The sequence below is a fragment of the Plecotus auritus genome, assembly GCF_963455305.1.
Source record: "Plecotus auritus genome assembly, chromosome: 9".
Lineage (NCBI taxonomy): Eukaryota > Metazoa > Chordata > Mammalia > Chiroptera > Vespertilionidae > Plecotus > Plecotus auritus.
This window is the reverse complement of record NC_137783.1, coordinates 134889609-134910045: the sequence shown is the minus strand read 5'-3', so window position 1 is coordinate 134910045 and position 20437 is coordinate 134889609. Positions and strand designations below refer to the sequence as shown.

Sequence of the window (20437 nt, the reverse complement as noted above, 5' to 3'; positions counted from 1 at the left end):
ATCATTATCAGAAAAATCACAAAAGAAAATACAGGAAACAAATCTCACTTGTTTGGCAAAGGCCATGTCTCAGTATGCAATCTGCTATTAATTGGGATATCCAGGAGAAGACAATTGATCCCTGGCTAAAGAACTACAAAATGTTGGATAAAGTTATAATTCAGCAATATCCAAATTTTAGTAAATATGCACTTCATATGAAAAAGTTTTTTCAGGAAGAACAGAGGAAAAACAAACTGTCACCATCTCAACAATTCAACATATATGAAAAGCACTTTGCAAAAGCTACTAAAAATTCTACTACAGTTGCAAACTATGAGTTTCGTACCCAACGTAGTAAGTCAGTCGGGTTCATCTATTGGGACAATAATGGAAACACAGGCAATGCTACTTGCTTTGTCTTCAATGATGGTTACATTTTCACCTGTCAACATGTTGTACCCATGATGGTGGGAGAAGGCACAGATCCAAGTTTGTGGCCAGATATAATAAGCAAATGTGCAAAGGTAACTTTCACTTATACAGAACCCCTCTTTCCCCCTAAAGAATGATTTTCCATTGAGCCATGGTTTGAAGTGTCTGATAAAGGTCTGGATTATGCCATTTTAAAACTAAGAGCAAATGAAAATGGATTTCCTCCAGGCCTATTTGAACAAATTTCCTCTTTGCCATCTAGTGGTTCGCTTTATTTAATTGGTCACCCAGAAGGCCAGGTCAAGGAAATAGATGAGTGTGCTGTGATTACTATAGTGGATCCTGTAGGGAGGTACTCAGACCTTGCTTTCTCTATGTTTACCTCAAGAAGTTTTCCACCTGTGGCTTGGCGCGGTGACGCACTTAGTTATACTTGTTTTTTCGTATGGGTCCTCTCGCTCCCCAGTGTTTAATGCAGTTCACCAAGTTGTTGCTACACACTCCTTCGGGCAGTTTTATAATGTGAAGGTAAGAAGTGTGCCTTAATTGAATTTGGCTATTCTATGGAATCAATTCTTCGTGATGTTAAACAGAAAAATGAGGCTCTTTATAAATTGTTAACTGAAGAGAAAAATGAGAACCTCGATCAAGAGAAAAATAATAAACAAGAGTCGTAACTCCAACATCATCAGATGGCACCCATGGAACATCAGAATAAAATATGCCAAGAAATTAGAGTATGTGGGGCTGCTTTCTTAAAGTATAATAACTGGGCTTTCTTGATTAAAAAACATTTAGAGAATCGTGGGGATGTGCAAAATACATAGTAGAGCTGAAATAAATACTGACTTTCTTTCTCATTGGCTTTAAAAAAATTGAAACAATCTCAATTCTCAGTTAAATATGCATCTTCCTTATACATGTACAAAGAATTTGGTATTTGCCACCCAAAACACCACCCTGGTGATGTGATCCTTGTTCTGTGTCTAACAGGTTAATGGGGAAACACACCTGTAAGGAGCTTAGTGCCAATGATGCTCCTAAAGTTATGTTCATTCCCAGGGCACATTCTCTCCCCAGGGATGCCAGACAATTTCCACAGCACCATCCGCTACCGCCTCTGCCCCCTTAACTTTTTCACATCTACAGATGCCACAAAGACAATCTGCAAGTCCCCTCAGACAATAATTTGCTCTCCACCTTTACATACATGTTGCTACCATCAGTTTTTTCCCTGACCTTTTCCACACTATTTTTACAATTAGGCTCTTAAAGTGTGCTCTCTCCAAACCCCACCCAGCACCCAGAAACAAAGCAGTAATGGCAGTTCTCGATGTATTTTTTACATTAGGTCAAGTTAGGAAAAGCTTTCCCCATTATCCCACCAACACTACCACTTTCACATAAACATCTATTTTTCTGTAAGTTACATAAGAGTTGTCACCATCATCACCTACCAATTATATTCTCCCCCTCTTTGACCAGCTGTTCTAACATAGCACCCAATACTGAAGGCATCTGCTCTTCTTCAGGTTCTTAAACAGTAAGATGTTTCCTTGAGCCCCGTGCAAAGCACTCTTTGATCATCTGTTGGGAGATGCCTGACTCTGGAGTCCTCCATCAGGACCCTCTAGTAAGGTGCGTCCTGGACACCAGGAGTGTGGTGCTGGCCTCTTTCTTCCTCCTGCTGGGCATGTCCGCTGTGCATCAGCACCTCCGACAAGTTGGCTCATTTGCCTGCGGGAAAGTGGGAGGTAGAGTGGGGGTCCCCCAAGTCTCACTAGACCTCAGCTGTCTGCTTTGGGGCCACTTTGTCCCATGGGAGTTGGTGAAGCGCAGGGCGCGAATGGACGCCCACGGGATCTGGACCTAGTGTTCGCGATTTTCCGCAGCGGCCCAGGTCTGGCCCGGGATGCTCGTCCCACCGCAGCCGCCCACCTCGCGGCATCTGAAGGCATCGACCACCAGGCACAAAGCACCTGGGCGCGGGGGGGCGGGGGGGGGCGGGGAGGGCGGGGAAGGCGGTGACACAGCGCACAAAGCAATTCTGGTCGCCTGGAGCACTGTTCCCGCTCAGAGCAATCAGCGCCCTAGGAAATCACGGATCCCCTGGCTCCTCCCCCACCCTCTCCTCCCTGGCTCAGCTTCCCAGGCGACTACAATGGACCCGGAAGGGCGGGGAAGGGATGGAGGGACAGGATTGCGAAAGTCTGTCACTGAAGGTGGAAGCTGGCAGTGGACCAAGACGCAGTGGGACGCAGCAGGATCCAATGATAGCGAGGGCAGCTGCGCGGGCACTTCCCTGGACGCCGCCCCTAAACTCGCCAGTCCGCCCGCCTCTTGGCGGCAGCAACCTGGCCTTCTATTGGCACAAGCTGAGAAGCGCGGGCTTTTTCACTTCCTGCGGGGTGGCAGTTCAGCGCCATCTGCAAAGTCCAGTCCCACTGCAGCGGTCACTGGCACGGTTGGGGCAGATTCTCCGCTTCTGTGAGTGGTTCTTCTGCATTTGGGTGGGGCCTGGAGGTCTTAGGGGGTGATTGGCATGGCGGTATGGAGGGGTGTATACTCAGCTTTCCATTGTGGGACCCCCTTCTTGCTCCACTCCTTCAAAGCTGAATAGTTTTACACCTGGAAAGTCACTTGGAGACACTCTAGGCAGCTGTTCCAACTGACAAGCTGTGAGCAGCTCCAGAATTACTGCTTGGTGATCCTGGAGGGTGGGGTCCCCTACTTTCCTTGGTCACAAGTCCACGGTCGGACGGGGGGGGGGGGGGGGGGCGGGGGGAGTGATTCACAGGTACAAAGTTTAATCTGAGCCAAGCTCCTTAACTCCTTTAGGTACAAATGAGGAAACTGAGATGCCCAGGTGGGGTGCAGGGAAAGGGTTTGGGGAAAATACCACCTAATTGTATTTTTGTTGTTGGGGGGAGGGGGTTCTTTCCTGCTGTTAGGTAGTCTCCACCACTGCTGCCCTGTGCCTTCTCCCCTGAGGGGAGCCCTCTGCATACAGTCCAGAGTTCTCTCTGTGTGCTGTAAACAGAGACCACCCTTGGTCTGTCAGCTCTATCTCCTCAAAGCAGGAATTCCAACCTGCTCTGCCTTGCTGTCCCTCCTTGCAGCCTGGCCTGAATGTCTCCAGGCAGTCACCCCTGTAACCATAGGGTGCACTTCATTTGTGACTGCCCCCAACTGCATGGTGTCCAGTTCCTTGCCAACATAGGCTCTGGTCAATCTGTCCCGAAGGTTGTTTCAGGCTGGTGGGACTTTCTGAAACCAACATCAAATACTTCACCTGACTACTGCTTCTCGGGTGTCCAAAGAAAGCAACGAAGATGGAATGGGGCGAAGTGGGGGAGGGAGGAGGGTTTGGGGAAGCTTAGGCAGATATGAAAGCGAAAATAACCCTGAGGCCAGCAGAGTGGCAGTTCAGCGTCTTTTCAAATCTCTTCCCCACCCGCTGCCTGTCCAGCGGGTCCAAGCTAACAGGGCGCGCTCTCCTGGGCCAGCTAGCTAGCTTCGCAGCTCCAACAAGAGCCGACCTCCGGTGTTGGTGGTGCCCACGTGATCCGTGGGATGGGTGAAGGCGGGGTGCTCTGCTGGGTCTGCGTGCGGGTGTTCGGGAGTCTGCGGGCCTGGAGTGTGGAAGAAGCTGCCCGCCCCCCTACCCCAGGTGGGCCGGACAGCGGGCACAGGTTTTATTTCAGCGGATGCTTCTTGTCACGGGCTGTGTTCTGGGGGAGAGTGGCAGTGAGCTTGATGGAGGCCTAGGGTCAGCCGAGACCAGATCCCTGCTCTTTACAGCCTAGTTCAGCTCCAGTGGGCCAGCCCAGCGCCAGAGAGATGAGTGAGAAAGGAGAAAAGGAGAGGGAGAGATAGGAGGGGGAGGGGAGAGAGGACGAACCAGAAAGACCAGAAGAACCAGGTGTAGAGGGAAAGGAGGGGAGAGGGACGGGAGGAGGGAGAGACAGAGAAGAGAGATGAGAGGAGAGATGAATTCCAAGGTGGAGCCCTTGAGTGGGCTGGAAATGGACCAGCACACCCAAGTTTACAAACAAACTAAGGCTGAGAGAGGCTGAAGGGAATTGTACACCTGAAATTAATATAATTTTATTAGCCAATGTAACCCCAATACATTCAATAAAAATAAAAAGAAGTTCCTGGCACATACAGTAATAGGTTCTCAATAAATTTGCTTAACTGATGAATGAATGAAAGTGAAATGCCTTGGTCAAAGAATTAGTAAGGCTTATCTTTTGTTATGTATTATTAAATTGCCTTGCAGAAAGGCAATTAATCTATTTTTTGTTACTTATATCTTATTTTTTAAGTTTGTTATGGTTTAAATATTTCAGAAAGTTTCAAATCTTTTACCTTGTGGTTCTGTCTTAGGGTCAGTGATGTGTAGGGGTAAGAGCCCAACAGCTTGTAAAAGCCGATTGTCAAATTTTCAGAAACTGAGAAACAGTTGTAAAATGTAGCCATTGTTTAAAAATTATGTAAACTTACAGTAAATAAATTATATTTAAAATAAAAGTAATAAATGCTCAAATCACCCAAAAAAACGAACAAATGGAAAACTAAGGCTGAGAGAGGCTGAAGTGAGTTTCCTGAGAAGCTCATTACCAAAAAATGGTGAAGCCAGGGCTCCCACTGTGTAGTTGAATGGCTAAGAGTATAAGCATAGTCTCTTTTTATTTATTTTCATCTCAAAATTTTAAAATGGTATTTATTAGTATAATTAAGAAAGAGCTAAATTAAAGACTCCTTATCTATGCTTTTTAATTTGTTCTTTTTCAATTACAGTTTACGTTTAATATTATTTTGTATTAGTTTCAGGTGTACAGCATGGTGATTAAACAATCATATACTTTACAAAGTGTTCCCCTGGGTTAAGTCTAGCACTCACCTGGCGCCATAGTTATTACAATACTATTAACTATATTCCTATGCTGTACTTTCCAGCCCCATGACTATTTTGTACCTACCAATTGCACTTCTTAATCCCTTCACGTTTTTCACCCAGCCTCCCCCCACCCAATCTGGCAGCCAGCTGTTTGTTCTCTGTGTTAATTAGTCTGTTTCTGTTTTATTGTTCATTTATTTTATTCTTTAGATTCCACGTATAAATGAAATCCTACGGTATTTGTCTTTCTCTGTCTGACTTATTTCACTTAGCATAATGTCCTCTAGATCCATTCATGTTGTCACAAATGGCAAGATTTCATTCTTTTTATGACTGAGTAATATTCCATTGCATATATACCACAGCTTCTTTAAAACGTGGTCTTTAGATAAATTCTACTTGACAAGCTCAAGTAGAACTTATCTAAATTGACACTGCACCACTTAAGGGAAACCAGAGCATAAATTAAGCAACAACATGAAGAAGTAAACCAGGAGGTGAAACTTTTGCAAACAACTTCTCTGTTCTCTTCAAGAAATTAATGCTTTTTCTAGAATAAAATAAAGTTAAGAGATATAATTATTAAAGATAACTTATGTACTCCAATTGGATCTTGGTCTAAATAAATTAGTATTGTGATTATGTAAGAAAATGTCCTAAATTTTCAGAGATAGAAAGTGATGATTAGGGTTAAAATGTCATGATGTATCTAACTGTAAAATAATCTAATAAATTTTTTTAAATGGCGCAATTTGCAAAAAAAAAAATGAGCACTTGTTAGCTCTATATGATAAGTATGTTGAGGCTCATATGATTCTGTCTTTCTTTTCTATTTGAAAATGGTTATAAAAAGTCATCAAAAGTATATTCTCTGAGGCTTTGTGACCTTGAGTAAATAGCTTAATCTCTATGGGTGTTCAAGTTCTTTACCAGTAAAATGGACTAATCATACCTATCTCACAGGGTTGTAAGAATTATATTGGGGCCCTGGCTGGTTTGGCTCATTGGATAGAGCATCCACCAGTCATTGATTCCAGTCAAGGGCAGGTACCTTGGTTGCAGGCTCAATCCCGGACCCTGGTTGGGTGCATGCAGGAGGCAACCAATCCATGTATCTCTCTCACATGGATGTTTCTTTATATATATCTATTCCTCTCCCTTCCACTCTTTCTTAAAATCAATGGAATCCTCAGGTAAGGATTAACAAAACAACAAAAAAGAATTATATTGGGTAGTTTATAAAAAGCCCATAGAACAGGACATAGTGCGTCGTATGCATACTCCATTCATTGATTGATTGTATCTTTATAAATGTATCTTTACTGAGGAATTGCCATGTGACAGGCATTGTGTTAGATGAAGACAGGCAGCTGCTGCCCTTCCATGGCTTCCATTCTAGTGATATTTATCATGATTAAAGGTTTCACTCTTTTGTTTACATTGTTCATTCTCCTCTGGGGAGACATCAGAGGAAATAGACAGGGGGGAATACCTCTTTAAACAAACAAAGTAAAGCAGCAACCAATATTCCTAACTTTCCAGGCAAACTCTCACTGTACATCTATTTTGTCTTTATGGTTCTTTTCCCATCATTTTCCTGAAATTACACCATCCCCTTGTGCCATATGCAATTTAAGTGGAGGCCAGATTTTAACATCAGTGTAGCTAGAACACACTTTTGAATTCTCCAACTGCAATTCCTTCTCTAATGTATCTGCTTTTGAATTTTATCTCTGCCATGTAGCTCTGGCCTTGGGGAGGTCACCTATCTTGTCTAAGTTGTACTTTCCTCAATTGCAAAAACAGCTGTACCTACTTGGCATGGTATCTGTGGACATTGGCAATTAGAGATAATTTTTGTAAAGTATTCAGGATTGTTCTCTATCAAGGAGAGCTTTTATGATTGGGGTGATTATAGTTGGTGGATAAACTGTCTACTTGGTAAGTTAACATCTCTGAGAAGGGGGAAGCTGGAGCTACAGAGAAAGGTCCCTGTTAATCTTATCCTCTGTACAAATAATGGTTGCTATGATGATACTGCTCTAACTTGAACCTTTGTAGTGTTTCAGCTGAACTGCCTATTCACCTTCAAGCCATCATGAGCTCTAAGAAACACAGGTCACAGCAAGTCTCATTCAATGCAAGGAATAATATGAAAATTGAGCACTATTTTCCTCAGGTAATTTTGTCAATACTGTTAACAGAATATATCAATATTATACTTAGCCATCCTTGACACTGGGGTTTATAGCCTTTCTACCAAGAAATTACCTCATTGAATGTAGGGAATATTAAATAAGTTAAAATCTTTCTCATCATTGTATTCTTTCCATTTGGAGGGGTGGCAGTGAGGAATTTTAACAAAAATCTCATTCTTGCCGAGTTTGGTGCCCTATCAAAGCAGTCTTTAACAAAAAGCTATTGTAATATTTCCTGAACAACAACAACAAAAATCAAATATAATGTATTACAGTAAAATATGGAATAAAAACAAAAGTAATGTTATTTCATAGCATGAAAATATATACCATGCAAATATGGCTGATCTTTTTGATAACAATAATACATCTGCTTAGGGCTTTATAATTTATAAAATAATGTTTTCAATATTTAGTCTTACTATAAGCTTACTAAGCAAGCAGGAAGGACTTTCTTATCCTCGACTTGTTTATGAAGAGAGGAAAAGAAGTGCATTGCTTCTTAAGGCAGTAGTGGAATGAATACTTGGACTCAAATTTACTGACATTAAGTGGGGGCCCTTTGTGCTAATTGGACTCCCTGATCATAGCAAACCATCGTATTCCTTCTTGAGTCTAAAATGATCCTTGAATTTATTACGAAAGGCTGAGAGATGGTGAGTATTTGAGAATGCAACTTAAAAGCCTTTCTTTCATTCTGATTCTAACTAGAACATCCAAGTATGTAGAAAAGCCAAGCCAAGCCTAGTTCTATTTTCCTCTGTCCCACTCCATGACAGTGCAAGCTAATAATCATGTAAGACCCAAGGTTCCTCTTTGAAACTGTCTATATCTGCCCAAGAATTCTTTGAATAGTTGGAAATCCATCCTAGTATTTCAATGGACAATGCGATAAAGATGCTTCTGACAGTATTAGGCTGGAGAGATGTTCTTTCAGAGTTCATATTTATGCCCAGAATAAATTTATATTACCTTATGTTTCTTTTGTTAATAATCCAGAATATTAGTACCATTACAAAGAAGGAAAATAAAAGTTAATTCACTAATGTGCCAGTCACTGTGCTAGGGATTGTCACACAGGATGTTACACTTAATCTTTGCAACAATCCTGGCATTGTTATTCCCATTACCAGCAAGTGGCATCTGTTGCCACTCATGCCATGATAAATATTTATTGGCCAATATGTATCTTTTAGACATAGGAATCAGATGCTCTTAATTTTTTATTGAATTTCTGCTATTTGATTAATCCTCCTTATGTAATTCCTCTCTCCTCCCCCATCCCTGGTTTTTAAGATAATGACATATAAAAGCAGGAGTTGTGGATATAAAATTTACAGGAAAAGAATATGTAGTCTAATGTAAAAATATTGGACTAAATATTGGAGTTCTGATACTTTCTTCATTAATTGGTTATTATGTAATCCTAAGAAAGGCACTTACAGGAAAAACTTTCTGTGCCTCAGTTTCTCCATCAAAAGAACAGAGATGCCATATTTGTTGCTCCTCATTTCATATGATTTTGGAATAAATTGATGTAATAGAGGAAATAATTTAAGTTCTTTACATGAAAGATGCTAGGTGAATCAGGGTTTTACTATTAGAAATAACTATGTTATTATGACCAAATAATTAGTTAACTGATGATGATTTTGTTTAACATTCAATGCCCAATAATAAACCATGATACCTTATTCTTGCTGAGTTTGGTGTTATAAGAACAAATTTTTGGTGCAATCCATCACTGTAATTAGAAAAAGTAAAAATTATTCAGAGACCTGATAGAACTTTCTAAGAGAGCTGGCAGACTTTTAGGCATCTCTTCTGTTTTTGATGGACCTAGAAACAGATGTTTCTTTCCTATTTCTCAGGGGGGGAATACACCCATCTGGCACAATTAAAAGCTTATCTAACTGATGGGATGGGAAACTCAGCTTATATCTTGGCTCCCAACTCAAACTTTGGTTTAATTCTATTTACTGGCCTTTGGAGATTGGTTCTGAGTTTCCTAGAGAAATTTTGTGAATTGCATACTAAAAATAAAAACAAAATATAAGAGTTGCTTCCATCATTTTACAGACTTTAACATTTCCTTTTAGGTCAATAAAGAACAAGAGAATAATCCCAGTACTCCTCAAATGAAGATGGGCTCCAGAAAAGGCCCAAATGATATAACTCAAGGACCCAAAGACCAGGCTATATCCCCAAATAAAGTACTTTACATTACCTTGCGTGTACACCACAGGAAAAACAAAAAAAGGAAACACAGGCTCACACATAATGAGAGGGCTAGCTTATCCGTGGCACTTGACACTCTTCAGGCTGTCCAAGAAGAGAGAAAACGACAGCAAGGCCATGAAATGCTGGTGCAGGGCATAGAAGGAATTGAAGGCTACATAAACCTTGGAATGCCTCTCAGTTGTTTTCCTGAAAATTGCCACCTGGAAATTACATTTGCCCAGAGTAAAAGTGAGCAGAAAGAAGGGAACCAGGTATTTGGCCGGCATGACAAGGCATCTACTGACTGTGTCAAATTTTTTATCCACGCAATTGGGAAGAAGATAAAAAAGATTGTCAAATGCGGGGAACTTCACAAAGAAGGGTGCAAACTCTGCGTCTATGCTTTCAAAGGAGAAACCGTCAAGGATGCTGTGTGCAAGGACAGCAGATTTCTTTCCTTTCTGGAGAATGCTGATTGGAAACTCATTGAAAACCTGGACTCCATTGTAGAAAGCACACAGCCAGTTGATGACTTAGAGGGCAAGCTCTTTCAGGTTGAGGTTGAGAAAAAGGAGGGCTCTAAGGTAGCAGCCACTCAGAATTTTGATTTGGCAACCACTCAGAATTTTGACTCGGCAGACTCTCAGAATTCGGAGTTGGAGGAAAGAAATGCCTATGTGTTAAAAGAAGAAATTGTGGCCCAATATCCTAGTTTGAAAAGAGAAACTGAAAAAATTAGAAAAAGCTTCAAAAGGAAATTGAAAACAAGAAAGGGGGAAACAATATATCGTGCACATAAAACAAACTTTGGAAAAGAGACAAAAAACTCTATCCCGGTTAAAATACTCAAACTTCTTTCTCATCTTAGTGACTCAGTTGGGCACATAGAATGGGACAACAATGGGAACACGGGTTGTGCCACCTGCTTTGTATTTACAGGGTTGTTCATTTTTACTTGTCGGCATGTAATAAATGACATTGTGGGAAATGGAATAGAGCCAAGTAAGTGGGCAGACATAATTGGTCAATGTGTAAAGGTGACATTTGGTTACGAAGACAGACAAGAAAAAAATAACTATTTTTCCATTGAACCTTGGTTTGAGATATCTGATGTACTTCTTGATTATGCTGTTCTGAAACTGAAGGAAGATGGACAACAAGTACCTGTTGGACTATATAATGGAATTGGTCCTGCTCCACTTAGTGGGTTGATATATATTATTGGCTATCCGGAATGGGAGGTAAAGTCTACTGATGCTTGTGTTGTAATCCCTCAGGGTCAGCGAGTACAGAAATATCGGGAACATCTTCAGGCTAAGGGTTATAATGACGATATGCAGTATATCCATATGTACACTCAAAGAAGTTTCCAAGACATTGTTCCCAGACCTGATGTGATTACCTATGACACCACTTTTTACTTTGGGTCTTCTGGCTCACCAGTGTTTGATTCAAAAGGTTCATTGGTGGCCATGCATACTGCTGGCTTCCGTAATTACTACCAAGTTGAATTTTCCAGTATCATTGAGTTTGGCTCTACTATGGAATCCATCCTCCATAATATTAAACAAAATTATGGAACATGGTATGAAGAATTATGCATAACTCAGCAGGATGTAGAAATGGTGAGTGGTGAGGAGGGAGAACAGTGAGAATTCAGTCTGTTTCTGAGACTAGAACTAGTGTAACAATTATGTGTTTTTTCCACCTCCCATATCTTTTCCCTAAGTTCACTTGCTTGAAGGCAGCATCTAAGACTTATTCATCTCATTATCTCCAAAGTCTGGCACATAGAAAGTAAGTGATTAGAAAATGTGTGGATCATTTGGTAGCAAAATTTAGGGCTTCAGTTAATCTTTTTTTTTTTCTAATTAATTTTTATTGTCACGAGTATTACAAATGTCTCCCATTTTCCCTCCATTTGCCCCCCTCCACCCAGCTCCTGCCCCACCCCAGGACTTTATCACACTATTGTCTGTGTCCATGGACTATGCATATATGCATATAAGTTCTTTGGTTACTCTCTCCCCACTTCTCTCCCCATTTCCCAGGTGGCAGGAGGTTGGCTGTGAGAGTGCACTGACCACCAGGGGGCAGCTCCTGCATTGAGCTTCTGCCCCCTTGTGGTCAGTGTGCATCATAGCTACTGACTAGTCATCTGGTCGCCAGTTGTAATGGTAGCTTAGGCTTTTATATATATACTAGAGGCCTGGTGCACGAATTTGTGCACGGGTGGGGTCTGGCCAGCCCTCCTTGATGGGGGCCCATTGGGCCTGGCCAGCAGGGAGGAGGGATCATGGGTATTTGGCTGGCCCCCAGTTGGGGTGGGGGGCTGATTGGGGGTGGGGCAGGCCAGGGAGAGGGGCCGCAGGTGGTTGGCGAGCTGGCCCCACTACTGATCAGGGTGTTGGGGGTCAATCGGGGGCAGGGCTGGCCAGGTGGGGTGCTGATTGGGGCCTGGATCAAGCTGGTTGGCTGCCACAGTGCACGTCATAGCTACTGGTCATTCTGGTCATTCTGCTGTTCAGGTTGCTGGGCTTTTATATATATAGATAGATGGCTTTTTCAGATTGATTTCTGTCACTTAGCAATATGCAATTGAAGTTCCTCTGTGTCTTTTCATGATCTAATAGCTTTTTTTTATCACTGAATAATATTATATATGTGTGTATATTGTAATTTGTTTATTCATTCACCTTTTGAAAAATCTGATGCTTTTGGTTTGGGATGATTATAAATAAAGCTGCTATAAGTATTTGCATACAAATTTTTGTGTTAACATATGTTTTCAGTTCAAATGGGTAAATACCAAAGAGGGTGATCACTAGGTTGTATAGTAAAATCTGTTTAACTTTGTAAGCATCTGCTAAACTGTCTTCCAATGTGACTGTACCATTCTGTGTTCCCACCAGCAATGGAGGAGAGTTCATATTGATTCACATCTTCACCAGCACTTGGTATTGTCACTTTTTTTGGATTTTGAACATATTCATCCTATTGAAATGCATGATATTCTTCAGGATATTATGGGATTTATCATGAAATTGGAACTGTCTTAGATGATCTAGCATATGTATAGTATATAGTTATGGTATCAGTTCACATTCTTTCAGGAAAATAAAGCCACTATAAATATTACAAGAATAAAGTATTTAATTAGGAATGAGGGGTTAGATGAATGTGGGAGGTGCAGGGGAAGAGATCTGTAAGGCTGCAGGAGGAGAGTGTCTGTCAAAGCATTGGGAAGGGGAGAGACGTGGCTGATTGATGTGGGAAAGGCTGAGATGGTCCCACCTCTTGTCACCATGATGGTAGAGTCACAACTTCCAGAGAGGTTGCAAATTGCTAAATCAGATGTAACCTCTAAGTGGGAGCTTGTATAGATATTACACAGTACTGTCTGACCTCCATGATTGTCCAAGAAACAATGCCTACCACTTCATTTTCACCTTCCAAGTTTCTCATGAGTTTTTCTCATGGACAAATGCTAACCCATAGAACACAGGGATTCTGGAAAAAAAAATATTCCTAGGTTTTTAAGGAAGTGGTGTTGCTAGGTAACCAGCACACACAGACGTACACACACAAAATACATGAACATGTATACAATCATAAATTATTTTCAGTGAGGTTGTAATACACTTTTTCTCATAAAGTGTATGTCACAACTTTAGCAGATTACTAACTGCAAGTCATCTGCACACTCACTATGTCTAAAAATAAATTATGCTATAAACAAATCCTACCACCAAGTATTTTTTGACACAGAGAAGTATCAAAAGAACAGGCTAAAATTCCACACAGATAGGAAAAAACAAGTTTTCTCCTATTTTTTTTTGATCTTTCATACTGCCCACCTCTTTTATGTCTGCTTATTTTCTACATGGGAATTCCAGATGAGCTCACAAAAGCATTAAATGTGGTCTTTTTTTTCTCATTGATACTTTGTTTCTTTTCCAGCACATTTTATTTCCTTCTTTGTGTCCCCCAAAAACATATGTCCAAGTCCTAGCTGCTAGTATCTGTGAGTGTGAATTTGACTTTTTGGAGATAGAGTCTTTGCCAATGTAATTAAGTATCTCTAGGTGAGATCATTTGGATTTCCGGTGGGCCCTAAATCCAATTACTGGTGTCCTCATGAGGGAAAGAAGAGGAAGGTTTGATCCAAACCAAGAAGAAGGCCTGGTGGGGGTGAGGTCGGGGGGAGAAAAAGAAAAGAAGAGGAAGACTTGAATATGTCTTGGTGTGATAGGCCAAAGGGATGAGGAAAAAGAAAACCAAAAAGCCCATCAGCTTCCCTCCAGGTTGTTACCTATTTCAAAGCCAGTGCCTCATTTAGATCCATACCCCACTCCTTCTTATGTAGCAGAAGCCAACCTTGTCACTTGTTTGCCAGCCTCAGGTCTCTCCAATCCCTTTATTTCCTCTACTAAACTTCTGAACTCTGTCAAGAGCTTCCACTGCAAAGAAAGATGAGAGAATCTGTGAACAGGGAATGGGGCCCTGTCTCCATTGCATGGTGCAGGCATTTGGGAGCCAAGACTTGAGGTGTCACCAGGGCAAGGTATATGAGAAGGGTCATGAAGCATCCATGCCCTCTCCAGGGACACCACTCTCCTAGCACCTCCACGTGTTCATCAGCTGATCTTGCTAGTTGATGGCAATAACTATTGATTAGTTTTGGGTGAACTAAAACCTAAAAGTTCATTTGGTTGAACCCAAAGCACCCCAGCCACTCAAAACCAAAAATAGAAGCATGTAGTCACTCATGTCTCCTTCCTCACCCATCCCCTGATTCCTCCTTTCCCCTTTACCAAAATGTCAGCTGCTTTTGGAGAAAGATAATTAGAGATGGAGCTGAGATATTCCTGCCCCCAAGGGGTCCAAAGGCCATATATACTTGTGTGAACATGGGAGGGAAGGAATCAAACTTGACCCAGTTGAATTCAGGTGCCCAAATCACCATCGTACTCTGTTCCATGAGAGTAAAAGATTCTGGCCACAGACATGGCCAAAGACACCAAGAACTGAGGGATGGAGCTGAGGCAGTAGGGTGGGGGTTGGGGATGCTCACCAGAAACTGAGAGGTACCTGGGAGAGGAACTAGCACTGTGCTTAGGTTCTGAGCCTGGAATAGGAAGACAAAGGTGGGAAAGAGACTGACAATTAAGTTTTCTCTACTTCCTCACCCTTAGCTAGCCTGTCTCCATCACCTGAACTTCCCTGGGCTCCTGGAGAGAATCTATGATTTGCACTGTGCTCCTAAAGGAGGAAATGCCCCTAATTCAGTTGATGGGGTTTAGGCAAGAGTTGACATAGGGAAAGAAAGCTGGAGTGACTTTGTGGAAGGGGTCCTCTGGATGGGCTCAATGTACTGCTGTGGAATTATGTGCTTTATGCCTGCACTTCTTATCTCATAAGTGCCAGAAGGGATTCTCCTATTCAGGAACTGCTTCATGTGGAACATGTAGATTGTCCCAAAACCATTTTGCTGTTCTCTCGGAACTATATATAAAATCCCTCTCTGAACTATATATATAAAAGCCTAATATCCTAAGTGTCCCATCATCCAGTTGACCATTCAACCAATCAAAGCATAACATGCTAATGATATGCATTGACCACCAGGGGGCAGACACTCTGACTGGTAGCTTGCTGCTGGGGTCTGGCCAATCAGGACTGGCCAATCCTTAAGGATCTAAAGGACATAAAAATAATGATCTCTGTCATATGTGCATTTCACTTATCAGACACACCCTTGAACCCTCCCCGGCTGGCCAACCTCCCATGTTCCTCCCCGGCCCCCATGGGGTCCCTCGGCCTGGCCTGTGCCCTCTCGCAATCCAGGACCCCTCAGGGGATTTCAGAGAGCTGGTTTCGGCCTAACAGTGGAATGACCGGGTGCTATGATGCACACTGACCACCAGGGGACAGACACTCAATGCAGGAGCTGCCCCTTGGTGGTCAGTGCACTCCCACAGGGGGAGCGCCGCTCAGCCAGAAGCCAGGCTCATGGCTGGCGAGCACAGCGGTAGTGGCAGGAGCCTCTCCCGCCTCTGCAGCAGTGCTAAGGATATCTGACTGACAGCTCCTGGGCTGCAAGGGGATGCAGGCCAGGCTGAGGGACCCCACCCCCACCCCTGAGTGCACGAATTTCATGCACCGAGCCTCTAGTATAAAATAAAATACCAAACTACTGGTAGAAAGGGAAATCCCAGCTTCGGTTAAAAGACTGAAAAACTGCCAGGCACTCAGAGGCCATTTTCCAGTACAACATTGCCACCTGCTGGATGCAGCCACCAGTGCGCCCCTTCTAAACAAAGGCAGCCATTATTAACCTGGTGCTAAACTTGTTGACTAACAAAAGGATCCCAAAAAAGCCTTGGTAGTAAAATACAAATGTTATGTATACTCAGGGGCTCAGCCAGCCTGGCTTTAGCATCATCTTGGATTTTATATGAAAAAGTGGCAGTTGATTTTCTGGGGGAAACTTTACCCCCTACTTTATCATCTAGATTTTGTTGTTTTCCTCCAGGAAGGGGTCACCCTGTCTTTTGATAGACAGACTAAAATAAGATCATCCTAATTCAATCAGGGATGAAAGTGACTTGAGACAGAATTACAGAATGTCAAGGCTCTGTCTACCTCTGGTCTCTCACTTCTCGAGTTTAGCCCTCCAAGAGCTTGGGATGTTTACTAGCCCCCTCTCTTATCCAACCTGAACTCCAATTTTTATCTTGTCATTATTATGTCTTTAGGGAACTCTGCCCCACTTTTCATTGACTCACCAGGGTGGAAATAGGCAGCAGGGCATGAAAAGTAGAGCAATCCTTAAGGATCTAAAAGATATAAAAATAATGATCTCTGTCATATGTGCATTTCACTTATCAGACTAGCCCTGTAGAAACCAAGTAAGTGCCCAAGAATAACAGTTGATTACCACAAAGTCAAACCAAGTGTAAGTGCAACTGCAGCCATTGTGTGCCAGATGTGGTAGCAAATTACAACTGCCTCAGGTGCATGGTGTGTGGACATTGGTTGGATGAATGTCTTCTTTTCTGTCAGGATGAGAAAAGGGGATCAGCCATGGACAATGTTTCCAAGTGATAAGAGCATTTGTTCACCAACCAAAAGGTCATGGGTTCAATTCCTGGTCAAGGGCACATACCAGTACCTGGGTTGCAGTTTTGATCCCCAGCCCAAGGCCCCCACAGTGGCAACCAATTGATGTGCCTGTCTCACATCAATGTTTCTCTCTCTCCCCTTCCCTCCCTCCCTTCCAGTCTCTTTAAAAATCAATGGAAAAAAATATAATCAGAACCAGTTCAACTCACATGGATGGAGTAGATATGAAAAATATGGACTATTTGTTCTTCCTGCGAACCACCTCTCAATGCTATCATGGTAATCAGGCCAGATGATCAAGAAATAGCCAACACCTAGAGGTCATGGTCCTCTAAGGGAGAACCGGAGATGAACCCTATGAGGAATCAGAGGCCCACTAGATCAGGTACATGCCCAGGACATCTCATCCAAAGTGAAAGATAAATCACTGAATCTTGCATACCCCACTATGAAGAAGAAAGTGCACTGCTCTTTGGTTTCTGAAAGTAGCATATTCCACACCTGGACATACTGCTTCAGTCCATGTACAAGGTGACACAATAGACTGCCAGCTTTAAATGAGGCCTAGATTTGGGAAAAAGTCTGAAGAAGATCCTGGCTATGGTGGAAACAATGCTGCTACTTGTGCAGTGTAGCCTAGGTGACCCTATGGTGTTAGAAGTATCAGATGTGGGAAAAGATATGAGGTGGAGTTTATGGCAAGATCATATGGAGGAAGCACAGTACAGACTCCTCTTGGGGCTCTGGAGCAAGGCCATCCCATCTGCATTGGAAATATATGCCTGTTGAGTGACAATTCCTGGTGTGCTGTTGGCTCAGTAAAGATGGAGCACCTGACCTTGAGACACCAAGTGACTGTGCATCCAGAACTGCCATGAAGTGGTGGATTCTCTTAGATTTACCAAGTCATACGTCAGGCGAGGCCAAAAATTGTCTCTTGTAATATGGAGGTGATGCACCCAGGATTGAGTCTGAGCAAGAAAAAAATCACAAGTGATTTCCGTGAACAATGTGAGGAGCATCCCTGCAAAGCATCCACATCCTAATTCCTGGAACCTGGGACTATGTTGGGTTACTTGGCAAAGGGAAAATGTGGGGCATCTCTGATTGGCCGCTTTAACTCCAGAGCTCCCTGTTGGCCAATACTGTTTCAGCATACAAGTTCAAGAAGGTCCCAAAGACCTCCTTCAGGTTCCATAATTTAATAAATGGATTCATAGAATTCAGAAAACTACTATAGTCATGGTTATGGTTTATTACAGTGAAAGGCTGCATATTAAAATGAGCAAAAAAGTGGGATTTATTCCAGGCATGCAAGACTAATTCAGCATTTAAAAAATGTATTGATGCAATCCATCGTATCAACAGGCTAAAGAAGAATAGCCACATAATCATGTCAATAGATGTAGGAAAATCATTTGGGAAAAAAAAATCCAACACCTGTTTATAAAAACTCCCAGCAAACTAGGAAGGGAACTTCCTCAAGTAGACAAAGAACATCTGCAGAAAAGCTACAGCTAATGTCATACTTCATGGTAAGAAACTAGGTGTTTTCCTGCTAAGGTCAGAAACAAGTCAAGGATGTCTGCATTTATCACTCCTGTTTCATATCAAACTGAAATCCTGGAGAATACAGTAAGATAAGAAAAGGAAATAAAAAATATACTAACTGGGAAAAAGAAAAAAAAAACTATCTTTGTTCACAGATGGCATGATTGTCTATGTACTATGTAGAAAAATCCCAAAGAATTAACAAAAAAAACAAACAAACAAAAAAAACTCCTGGAACTAGTAAGTGATTATAGCAAAGTTACAAGATACACAGTTAATATACAAAAGTCAGCTGCTTTTTTATATACCAGCAATGAACAAACGGTGTGTATAATTTAAAATATAATGCCATTTTTATACCCTCCCCCAGAAGAGAAATACTTCAGTATAAATATAACAAAATAAGTACAAGATCTATATGAGGAAAACTCTGATGAAAGAAATCAAAGAAAACCTAAGTAAATTGAGAGATATTCCATGTACAAGTGTAGGAAGACTCAATCATGCCAAGTTGTGAGCTCTTCCCAGCTGGGTCCATAATCAATGTAATGCCAATCAAACTTCCAGCAAGTTATCTTGTGGATATTGATACTAAAGTTTATAAAGTAAGGCAAAACACCCAGAAAGACCAACACAATATTGAATGAGAAGACAAAGTTAGAAAACTGTTACCACTGAGTTTTAAGACTTACTATAGAGCTGCTATAATCAAGACAGGGCAGTATTGATGAAAGAATAGCCAACTAGATCAACGGAACAGAAAACAGAGCCCAGAAAGTAGACCCACATAATATAGTTAACTTGTCTTTGACAAAGGGACAAGGCAATAAATGGAGCAAAAATCGTTTTTTCCACAAATGTTGCTCAAACTAGACATCTCCATGCACACATACACACACAATAAAAAATAGATTCTACATCCAGACTCTACACTTCTCACAAACATAAACTCAAAATGGATTATAGATCTAAGTGTAAAACACAAAACTATAAAATTCCTAGAAACTAACAAAGGAAAATCTAGGTGGGCTTGGATTTGGTGTTGTCTTTTCAGATACAACACAAAAGCATAATCCGTGGAAGAAAAAAATAGTTATGTTTTATTTAAAATTTAAAATGTCTGCTCTGTGAAAGACACTGTTAGGGGAATGAAGGCCCATTGCCATGTGGTGCAGAGGTAAGTCCTGGGCAATGTTGGAGAAAGTCCATGTGAGCCTGAGCACTGGGACTCGGAGACACTTTTTTTTAAAAAATATATTTTATTGATTTTTTTACAGAGAGGAAGGGAGAGGGATAGAGTGTTAGAAACATCAATGAGAGAGAAACATCGATGAGCTGCCTCCTGTGCACACCCTACTGGGGATGTGCCTGCAACCAAGGTACATGCCCTTGACCGGAATTGAACCTGGGACCCTTCAGTCCGCAGGCCGATGCTCTATCCACTGAGCCAAACCAGTTAGGGCTCTGAGACACTTCTTACCACCCCTGGGCCCTGTGACATCTGCAGCAAGCCAGATGGGGCAAGCACCCATTCTTAAAAGAGAGAGAGTTAGAGAGACAGGGAGAGAGAATAAATTTTAAAAATAAGTCATAGGCTGAGATAAAATGTTTGTGAAAGACACATCTGATAAAGGACTTTTGTCTAAAATATACAAAAAAAAGTTTAAAACTCAACAACAAGATAACAAACACCTCAATTAAAAAGATGCACCAAAGACCTTAACAGACATTTCACCAAAGACAGATAGCAAATAAGCAGTTGACAAGATGCTCAATGTCATATGTCATTAGAAAATTGCAACTTAAAGCAGCAATGAGATACCACTACTTGTGTTCCATGGGGTCCATGTCAAAACCCATAGAATGTACACCAATGTGAACCGAATGTAAAAAACAGACTTATTAATATGTTAATAACAACATATTAATATTGGCTCACCAATTGTAGCAAATGTACTACACTAACACAAGAGGTTACATTTTCTACTATTCCATTTACTTAATAATATTCTTGAATTGAGAAAAT

The 20437-nt window shown here is 41.7% G+C and overlaps 1 protein-coding gene and 1 pseudogene across 2 annotated transcripts; both read left to right on the top strand.

Annotated features, from left to right (window-relative positions):
- Positions 1-74: 74 nt before the first annotated feature.
- On the top strand, positions 75-1091 carry LOC308257986 (serine protease FAM111B-like; annotated as a pseudogene). The gene has a single exon. The product of its transcript is annotated as a serine protease FAM111B-like (transcript).
- Positions 1092-2827: 1736 nt separating this feature from the next.
- Positions 2828-12493, top strand: FAM111A (FAM111 trypsin like peptidase A). Its single transcript, XM_080688193.1, has 3 exons — positions 2828-2901; positions 7379-7496; positions 9615-12493. The coding sequence occupies exons 2-3, from the start codon at positions 7416-7418 to the stop codon at positions 11385-11387; spliced, it is 1854 nt and encodes a 617-aa protein (XP_080544319.1). The 5' UTR covers positions 2828-2901; positions 7379-7415; the 3' UTR covers positions 11388-12493.
- The last annotated feature ends 7944 nt before the right edge of the window (positions 12494-20437 follow it).